We start from the raw sequence: 10,395 nt of genomic DNA on the forward strand, positions 1-10,395 counted from the left end.
TGCATAAAATTGGAAACAATTTAGAATTGCAGAATACTCTTAATATTTTCCTGTAGGATAAAAATGTTTTAGACTGAAAAGAATAAGGTGTTTATTGTTGCTAAATACCTTGTCATATGTAAGCTCTATGAAAACTTGGACACACAAGCAATCTAAACCCAAAGCGTAATGTTCTTGTTACTTTAAGAATCAGTGAGCCCTACACTGTTGCTTCAGTTTATAACAACAGCAGATACAGAGTAAGCAACACAAAACATTTGCTTTATTTAGTGGGTATAATGGTTTGATTTGATTTCTTCCTAGAAAGAAACAAACAGAATAAATTGAGGAATCTTGATCAACTAGTAATTGTTGCTGCCTTGTTGCTTATATGGTAAATAAAGAAGAATATGCTTTAAATCAGTAGTCAGGTTGTAAATATGATGTAAAAACACTCTATTCTTTTTGCAGTTTAAATTAGTAGATGTTTAGGGTTAGTTTGAGCAAATTAGCGGAGAAAATTATTAGCCTTAAGATTTAGGCAGTTTACAAGGCTTTTTAGGTATGTATTTCTTAACGTACTTATGCTTCTTTATTTGGTATGCCTTACACGAAGAATTCAAGTGTATTTTTTTTTAATTAAGATAAAACTTGATGATTTGATTGTCTAGACTTGAACATATGCATAATTTATTTTTTCAAGGGAGCGATGATGAATATAGTGATGATGATGACATGAGCTGGAAAGTGAGACGTGCAGCTGCTAAATGTCTGGATGCTGTGGTTAGCACGCGACATGAAATGCTTCCAGAATTCTACAAAACTGTATCTCCTGCATTAATAGCCAGATTCAAAGAGCGTGAAGAGAATGTAAAAGCAGATGTTTTTCATGCGTATCTCTCTCTTTTAAAACAAACTCGACCTGTGCAGAGTTGGCTTTGTGATCCTGATGCAATGGAGCAAGGAGAAACACCTTTGACGATGCTTCAGAGTCAGGTTATTTGTTAAGATTTCATACATTCAGAAGGCACACTGAAGCTCTACTCTGACTTTAGTTCTTTACTTTCACCTCTAAAACTTATATGTCATAGATAATTTAACCAAGTTAACAGCAAAATATTTTTTTTTTTGCTTTCAGTAATATAGAAATAATACCTAATGCTCAAGGTAAAATTTGATTTGCTACAAGGTGTTTTATTTAAAGAATAAAAAGATGGATAGTGCTGAAAAACAGTATTTTCCTTTCGTAAGTGAATTATTATGATGACTTTTCAAATGATGTTCTGTACAGTTGTGTTGTTAATGCAAATCTAATTTTGCTTTTTTCATCTTGCCTTTTAAAATTAAATTGCTTTAGTGCTTTGGGGGATAGTAATTGATTTGAACCTTCATTCCACAATACTTACACAAAGTTTTCTAGTTCTGCAGAGAAATCAGAAATAGAGGATATATGTCTCTCCTCCCCCCCCCCCCAACTCTATTCCAGTGATGTATGATGAAAGAAATGAGAAATGTCAGGTATTGAACTCATTAACGGAAGTGTGATGATTACAGGTTCCCAACATAGTTAAAGCGTTGCACAAACAGATGAAGGAGAAAAGTGTGAAGACTCGACAGTGTTGCTTTAACATGCTGACTGAGCTGGTAAATGTGTTACCTGGAGCCCTAACACAACATATTCCTGTGCTTGTACCAGGTATGAGAAACATACTATTAACTTAAAAACATTTACTAGTAACTTGGATGTGAATTTTCTCAATCTTTAAATCTTGACTGTGTTTTTATAAACGTTTGAAGTATTGCTACTGTTTAAAGAAACTGGCAAAATAATTAACTACTGTGTGAATACATATAGATATTTAAATGATGTATTTCCTTTAATCTTGAAAACGAGGATTGCTCTGAGATTGATTTTCCTACTCCCCCCCCCCCCAAAGTTTGAAAAAAGCTGATTTGCCTCTAATTGCAGGGTCAAGCTCTGCCTTCTTTTTTGTCTGAGCAGAGCAAAATATTGCCCATATTTTACCTTTTACCAAAATACTGAATTCTGAAGTAACGAGGAAAAGTAAACTTTGACAAAATCAGGGTTCAGGATCCCTTTAGAGTTAGGAATCAGTTTGTCTATTCTGTAGCTCTTCAGTGTAGAGGAAACTGAAGACTTAATTGTTTGAATAAAATAGTGAAAAAGACTGGGAGGCATTTAGGAAAGGCTAGGAGCAAAAAACATCAGCACAGTATAGCTGCTGTCCTTCAGAAATTTTAAAGTGTTCTGAAAGAATAAATACACAACCTAAAAATAATTTTTTCTTTTCTCTTACAGGAATAATTTTTTCACTTAATGACAAATCAAGTTCTTCTAATCTGAAGATAGATGCTTTGTCCTGTTTGTATGTGATCCTCTGTAATCATTCTCCCCAAGTCTTTCATCCTCATGTTCAAGCACTGGTACCTCCAGTTGTTGCTTGTGTTGGAGACCCATTTTACAAGATAACATCAGAGGCTCTTTTGGTTACACAGCAACTTGTGAAGGTCATTCGTCCTTTAGACCAGCCTTCTTCCTTTGATGCTACTCCTTACATCAAAGATTTATTTACTTGTACAATCAAGAGGTTAAAGGCTGCTGACATTGATCAGGAGGTAAAAGAGAGGGCAATATCTTGCATGGGTCAAATCATTTGTAGCCTTGGTGACAGCCTTGGCACAGACTTGCCCAGTACACTTCAGATCTTCCTAGAGAGACTGAAGAATGAGATCACTCGATTAACTACAGTGAAGGCCATGACACTGATTGCTGGTTCTCCTTTGAAGATAGATTTGAGACCAATACTTGGAGAAGGAGTTCCTATTCTTGCCTCTTTTTTGAGAAAAAACCAGCGAGCTTTGAAACTGGGCACTCTTTCTGCTCTAGATATTTTAATTAAAAATTACAGTGACAGTTTGACAGCTGCTATGATTGATGCTGTCTTGGATGAGCTTCCACCTCTCATTAGTGAAAGTGATATGCATGTATCACAGATGGCCATCAGTTTTCTTACGACACTGGCTAAAGTATATCCCTCCTCCCTGTCAAAGATCAGTGGGTCCATTCTCAACGAACTTATTGGGCTTGTGAGATCACCTCTACTCCAGGGTGGAGCACTTAGTGCCATGCTAGAATTTTTCCAAGCTTTGGTTGTGACTGGGACAAATAATTTAGGCTATATGGATTTACTACGCATGTTAACGGGTCCAGTGTACTCTCAGAGCACAGCACTTACTCACAAGCAGTCTTACTATTCTATTGCCAAATGTGTAGCTGCTCTTACTCGAGCTTGCCCTAAGGAAGGACCAGCTGTTGTAGGTCAGTTCATTCAAGATGTCAAGAACTCCAGGTCCACAGATTCCATTCGACTTCTGGCTTTACTTTCTCTTGGGGAAGTTGGGCATCACATTGACTTAAGTGGACAAATTGAGCTGAAATCTGTAATACTAGAAGCATTCTCCTCTCCTAGTGAAGAAGTCAAGTCGGCAGCATCTTATGCATTAGGCAGTATTAGTGTTGGCAATCTTCCTGAGTATTTGCCATTTGTCTTACAAGAAATAACCAGTCAACCTAAGAGGCAATACCTTCTTCTTCATTCCTTGAAAGAAATAATTAGCTCTGCATCAGTGATTGGTCTCAAACCATACGTTGAGAACATCTGGGCCTTACTCCTGAAACACTGCGAATGTGCGGAAGAGGGTACAAGGAATGTTGTTGCTGAATGCTTAGGCAAGCTTACTTTAATAGACCCAGAGACTCTGCTTCCACGACTCAAGGGTTACTTGGCATCAGGTGAGTAGTAACTGATGTATATATTGTAGCAAGTGACCTGGTGTTCCCTATTAACAAATTTATCTGGTTTTATAAAATTTATGCTTAAATTTTGTGATATGTCAGAAACGAAGTATTTTTTCCCTCAATAACAATGTGAAGCTTAATTAGGCAAGAGTAAAATTTGAGTTTTCCACGTGGTATTTTACTGGACATACTTTCCAGCCATTGCACTTCCCTTTTTCATTGTGGAAGTTAGCCATACATAACATGAATTGTTTCTGTGTTTTCCTGTGAGATTATGGTATTTTAACTAATAATGTTCCATTTAGCAAAGAGCTGTAAAATTAAGGGGATCAACATGGGGAACAAGGGGACAGCACTACTTGACAGATGCATTGCAACATGTTGACATGCTGGAATAAATCGTACTATTTTCAGAATTTTAATCTAAGGATTGGAACATGTAAGGATTAGGAAGGTTGAAGGATCTTTGTGGGTAACTTGTGAATCAGTTTCATGTCATGAAGTATATTGACATAATTTTCTTTGTATGCTTCTACTTAGAGTGGAATTTGTAGACCTGTTCTTGGTGAATTAAAAAATCTTTCCTAATAGGTGCATTACTTCAATGTCGTCTTCTACAAAAAGTTTGAAATAAACATTCAATTTTTTTTGTTTAATATGTCACACTTACATAAATAGAGGAAAGATACTGCAATGCTAGTAGTAATGAACACTCTTAAGGATCCTAAAGAATACCGTATTTATTTTGAAAAGAAGTTGCACATAGTCTAAATTCTCTAATTGTACTGTTTTAACATTCACAATTATTTTTCATATTAGGGTCATCATATGCTCGAAGTTCAGTGGTTACTGCTGTTAAATTCACTATTTCTGATCATCCACAACCTATAGACCCACTCTTGAAGAACTGCATAGGTAAGATCTTTATTTTTCGTAACAACTTCTAAGTTTTCAGGCAATAGAATTACATTTAAAATCTGTTCATCGTTTTTTTCAGAAAAGTGCTTTGCAGATATCCGAATTGCATAGCTGTTAGTGGTAGCTATTGGTAGGAACAGTTACAAAATGATTCTTCAAAAGTCAATTATTTCTGCTGAAATTCTAGCTTGTTTAAATTCTGAGTAGTAAAAAATGTGTGGTAAAAAGTAGTGCGTATTGAAGCTATGATGGTAGAAGGTGCCCAAAAGCTATTTTTGGCTCGCTCTCTTGCGCTTCCTCTCATGCTCTTGCTCCAATCAGTTTGGCGTAAGGAGGTATTATCTTCACTCACAACAGTGGTCTTAGGAATATCTGTAACATTCTGTCACTCAAAATGTAAGTGTAATACAAAATTAATACAAAATTCACATACAAAGTGATGAATTGTAAGTTTAAATGCTTGTGATTCAGTAATGCTTTGTGGTTTGAAAGTTATTGGAGGCATGTGTACTTTTGTGTAGGGATACAGTGATCAGAACTTGCAGTATAGCATTAGTATGACAGAATTGAAATGCTGTGGCTTTTTGATCTATGCATATGTTCTCATTTGTATGACACAACAGTATTGTAAATTTGTCTAATATGCTGTGTATTATAGTGGATTGATTATAGGTTTAAACATCTGTAAACTTGTATATACTGCTCAGTCTAAGAGGGGGAAAAGATTAATCTTTTAAAAATACAGTTTTTGTAGAGAGCAAAGTCCTTATTTATGGGGGGTGGCATTAGTTCATATACATTATTTTTAATCACTAAGCTTCAATTTTTTTAATGGTATTAAAGAATGAACTATGTTTTAAGTTTTTCACCTAACCCTCCCACCTGCTGTAGCAGGGTTGCCCCTTTGGTTTCTAGAGAAACTTTTTGGCTTTCTAACCAAAGAGCCTATTAGCATTTAGTAATTCAAAAGTCTCAGTCACGTTTAGTTTTGTTGCCCAGTATCTCAGTGTGTAAAGTAGTCATTTTGATGTTTAAACACTTTTTTTCTCCCTTTAAAAATGTTGTTAGTCGTAAAAGTTGCTAATAAAACATAACAGACATGGGGAAAAATACAATATATTCCTGCAGGTGTTTGTTTTACTATAGCAATGTTGGAGAACCCTAGGGGATTTGAAAACTTGCTGTGTGTGAAATGGTAGAAGTGTTTGTATGTTAATATATGTTGAGTAGGCTTATCTTCTGGCAATTTAGGAACTCTTAATGTAAGCAAATTAAGGAGTTAAAAAAAAGCAGTATTGATAGTTTTCTTGAGAGAGGCTCTTTAATTCTTAAAGTGTAAGTTCATGTTGGTTTTCTAAAGCATGTTTTGAGACACTTTAATGGAGAAAAGATACTTTTTTGTAGCTGTTAAATATAATTTTCACTACTCGCTGACTGTTATCTTAAAAACCAACACTCTGTTTAAATATTATTAAATGATACAGATTTATTTTGAAGCTGTTTTTCTATTTCTTATTTGAAATATTCTATAACTCAAATATGTATTTTTCGTAAGAGTATAATTGAATACATATATTTGCATAGCCTTGCTAAATAGCAGGTACTGGTCTCTGTTGCATCAAAATAACTTTTGCATTAAAAACACCTTGTTGAAAGGTTAAAACTAAGCAAGAATATTTTTCAAAGTAGGAAGAAAAATCCCCATTGGTTGATTTGTTTCTGTGTATGATTGTAGGTGATTTTCTGAAAACACTGGAAGACCCAGATCTCAATGTCAGGAGAGTAGCCCTAGTGACATTTAACTCAGCTGCACATAATAAACCATCATTAATAAGGGACCTGCTAGATACTGTGCTTCCTCACCTTTACAATGAAACAAAAGTCAGGAAGGAACTAATCAGAGAGGTATGTTAACTGAGAAAATCAGGTCTAAATACATGTAAATAGACTCTGGATTTTTCTTATTATATTGCTTTTTAACTTCTATTTTTATTTGCTGACAGGTGGAAATGGGACCATTTAAGCATACAGTTGATGATGGATTGGACATAAGAAAAGCAGCTTTTGAGTGCATGTATACCCTTTTGGATAGCTGTTTGGATAGATTAGATATTTTTGAATTCTTAAACCACGTTGAAGATGGCTTGAAGGATCACTATGACATTAAGGTTAGGTGTCATTTTTCTCTCTCTCAGCAGTAAATTAGTCAAAATATTTTAAATATTGAATAGACTGAAATGGTAAGAGTATTCCATATGCTTACATTTTTTGCTATATTTACCTCCTTTCCTTAAAATGTTCCTATTAAAAAGGTTGCATAATGTTGTAGGAAATATCTGTCAAAGTGCTGAGCTTAACTGACTATTAAATGTTTTTTCTCTCAAACAGATGTTAACCTTTTTAATGTTGGTTCGACTATCTACCCTTTGTCCAAGTGCAGTGCTGCAGAGGTTGGATAGGCTTGTTGAACCTTTGCGTGCTACGTGTACAACTAAGGTATTGTTTTAAATTTAAACTTCTATTCATGATTTTTTTTGTGTGTTGTTTCTTAGAAGTATAAATGAACTTATGTATGAAGAATATTGCTGAGACTGACTGTATTGCATTGTTGTCTGAACAGTTTTTTTATAAGCTGCAATAGGCAGTATAATGTAAATACTTGGAGCTTTATACATGTATTAAATGTTTTTGTCCTTCATTTAAATGATTACGAGATTGAGACACAGTTGGTTCCTTCCTCGCTATTCATGTCTAGATACACCTACATTCTCTGATAGTGATTTAATGCCTGGTTTACCTTTCTTATCCATTACTGTAATCTCTCTTACATTTGAGATTAAGAAGTTGGGCTGCTTTTAATAATAAATTGTTTGTATCATTGAAACATGTCTGAGACTTATAACAAAAGGTTAACCAGATATTTTAATAAAGGTCAATATTTTTCTTGAATTTTTGGTACTCTGGAGTCCTAGTATTGTGACAACATTTTAATGTTTACTGACCTAGCTAATTGGAAGTTGGCTACTATAATTATTTTGATGTGGTAATTGGCTTGATAGCTCATCTTTTCTGCTTAACTTGCAATATTCAGGTTTCAGTCAATTTGTATACTGCTGGTAATGAGTCTTTTAGGTAGATTGATTAGTTGGTTTTATTATTATTTTCCCCCCATTAAGACCTTCTTAGATTTAGTGTTTAGGCTGTTTTGAAAGCTGTCCAAAATGACAATATAGAAGGAAATAGATTTTTAAGATGGGTGTAGAGAAAGGGTTAAGCAAAAGTCTCATACGTGTTTTAACTTCTTTTCCCCCTAGGTAAAGGCAAACTCAGTGAAACAGGAGTTTGAAAAGCAAGATGAACTGAAACGATCTGCTATGAGGGCAGTAGCAGCGCTTCTAACCATTCCAGAAGCAGAGAAGAGCCCATTAATGAGTGAATTTCAGTCACAGATAAGCTCTAACCCTGAGCTGGCAGCCATCTTTGAAAGTATCCAAAAAGATTCATCATCCACTAACTTGGAATCAATGGACACTAGTTAAATGTTTGTCCAAAACAGGGACCATTATGTTGAACCATATGATGCACTGAATTGACAGGTTATGAGTAAGAAACAGAAAAGTATCTAATCTACACATTGTTCCACTTCATTTACCTTTACGGAGACCGTTGGCTTTTCCCATTGTTGCTTTTCTAGCATTTATTCCAGAAATGTATTTCCATAACCAGAGTTTGTTAGCCACTCTTGTTTTAGTGGATTTGGCCACATTTGGGAATGAAAAGTTGACGCATGGTGTATGGAAATAGGTTCCAACATCCATTTGCCCTGTAATGTTTAGGATTAAAATGTTAAAATTTTGTGACCATGATTTTTTTTCTTTTTTTCACTCTTTCTACTTGTAAAGCAAAAAGAATGAAGATGGGTGGGAATCAGTCCTCCAGGTGCACCATGTTTTTGTATAACTTTTATTCTTTTTTTGTTTCAGCTTCATAAATTGATCAGGCTGGCAGACAAATTCTGTGCAAGATTTCTTATATTAAAGAGAAGGTTTGGGCACAGTTCAAAAAAGCAGACAAATGTCGTTTTTTGAAAGCGTGGGGATTAGAAAACAAACATCCCTGTTGTGCACACTAATTTTGCATGAGCAAGTTTACGAATATATATTGTCTGTAAAACAGCATGTGCCGTTTATTTGTAATGCAGTTTAAAATAAGTGCTGCTGTGTCAGTGCAGTTTTCAGGTATTTTGACATACAAAACCTTCATAGAGGAGGGGATGAATGTAGGCTGGCTGTCTTAAATTGGCTTTTTAAAATGCCAGTGGTATAATCTGCAAATGTACTTATAGTAAATATTACAACCACTGCAGTATCATGGTATTTCAGACTCGAAGGCTGGATCCCCTGGAATTGAGATGGACAAACCAGAACATCAGAGGAAAATAAGATGAGATGGAGGTAAAATGGGCAGAGAAGAACAATAGCTGCTGGATGGCTGCTGAACTCTGAATTCAACACTGCTTTTGTTAAATGTGGGAAAGGAGTTTCAAGTGGCTTCTGCCTCCTATTCCTCATTCTACTGCTTTCATTAAGGCACTGTACAGTGTTACCTAGACAAATATTGTCAGACCATCATTCTGTGCTTATCAAAATGTTTTTTGGCCCAGGGAGCCACCAATAAGTTGTAGTCCTGCAGATGTCTTATGACCTGGTGAGATACAAAACAGGGAATGATCATAAGACTGCAGAGAAGGAGAAGTGTTAGACAGCAAACAGATACCACAAGACAAAATCTGCTATAAATATGTTGAGGTATGTTAAATGTGGAACAGAAGGTGATAGCTGGTAAGTCCCTCAATGTCCCTTAATAGTAGAAGAACCACTGGGAACCACTGCCTCAAATTAAGACTTGCCATTACTTGTTTAATGCAGTGCATAGTGCTTTTCTTTTTTAATTAGCTCTGAGGGTTTTTTTTATCTAGGTAACTATTTTATTAGTTAGATATTTTGGAACCCTATTACACAAATATGTGGCATATGCTGCTACAGGATTAAACAAAAACATGCAGTTTTATGACCTCTGAGATAGTTTTCTGTAAGCATTGGGGTTTTTAGGGGCAAATTCTTCATCTTACTTGCAGGTTGGGGAAAACAGAGGAGGTATTGGTGCATTTTATTTTAATAAAAGGACCTGAACTAAGATGTTTATGAACTCATTCCGTAGTAACAATTTTAATGCTGTAGAAATTTTTGAAATTGTAGCTTTGTCTGTCTCCAAAGTCTTCAAACTAATGTAACAGTTGTCTTCTAGTAGTAGAAATAAATGAGATTAACTGTATCAATATATTTAAATGTCATGGAAAAATATGAATGACTAGAGAGAGACCATATGGTGAGAAAAGCACTGTGGATTAGGTGCATTTTCCCCTGCTGTACAATTCATCTACTTCAATTACAGCAATATACAATCCTCCTAATTAAGAATCTGCTGTGCTAATTAGTTGTCAAACTAATCTTGGTACTTTTGTGTTACATTCTCAGAATGCATTTAGATGTTTTATAGAATAGAAGTGTAAGAATGGTTTGATAAACATGAAATGTGAGGCTAAGATATAAATGCAATAGATGATGATGGTAAACAAGATGCTTACTAATTTTTATTTTGTTCTATGATACCTTGCA

General features: G+C 35.1%; 1 protein-coding gene across 2 annotated transcripts in view; it reads left to right on the top strand.

The window, feature by feature from the left end:
• CAND1 (cullin associated and neddylation dissociated 1) overlaps nt 1-8,783 on the top strand; it is a 29,563-nt gene extending 20,780 nt beyond the window's left edge. For both annotated transcript variants that reach the window (XM_062584288.1, XM_062584289.1), the window contains exons 8-15: nt 683-975; nt 1,534-1,675; nt 2,300-3,793; nt 4,619-4,714; nt 6,453-6,622; nt 6,721-6,885; nt 7,106-7,213; nt 8,032-8,783. In XM_062584288.1, the coding sequence (XP_062440272.1) occupies nt 683-975; nt 1,534-1,675; nt 2,300-3,793; nt 4,619-4,714; nt 6,453-6,622; nt 6,721-6,885; nt 7,106-7,213; nt 8,032-8,256 (2,693 nt within the window). In that variant the 3' untranslated portion in view covers nt 8,257-8,783. The remainder of the gene's footprint in view (nt 1-682; nt 976-1,533; nt 1,676-2,299; nt 3,794-4,618; nt 4,715-6,452; nt 6,623-6,720; nt 6,886-7,105; nt 7,214-8,031) is intronic.
• The last annotated feature ends 1,612 nt before the right edge of the window (nt 8,784-10,395 follow it).

This window comes from Rhea pennata, chromosome 1, assembly GCF_028389875.1.
Source record: "Rhea pennata isolate bPtePen1 chromosome 1, bPtePen1.pri, whole genome shotgun sequence".
Taxonomy (NCBI): domain Eukaryota; kingdom Metazoa; phylum Chordata; class Aves; order Rheiformes; family Rheidae; genus Rhea; species Rhea pennata.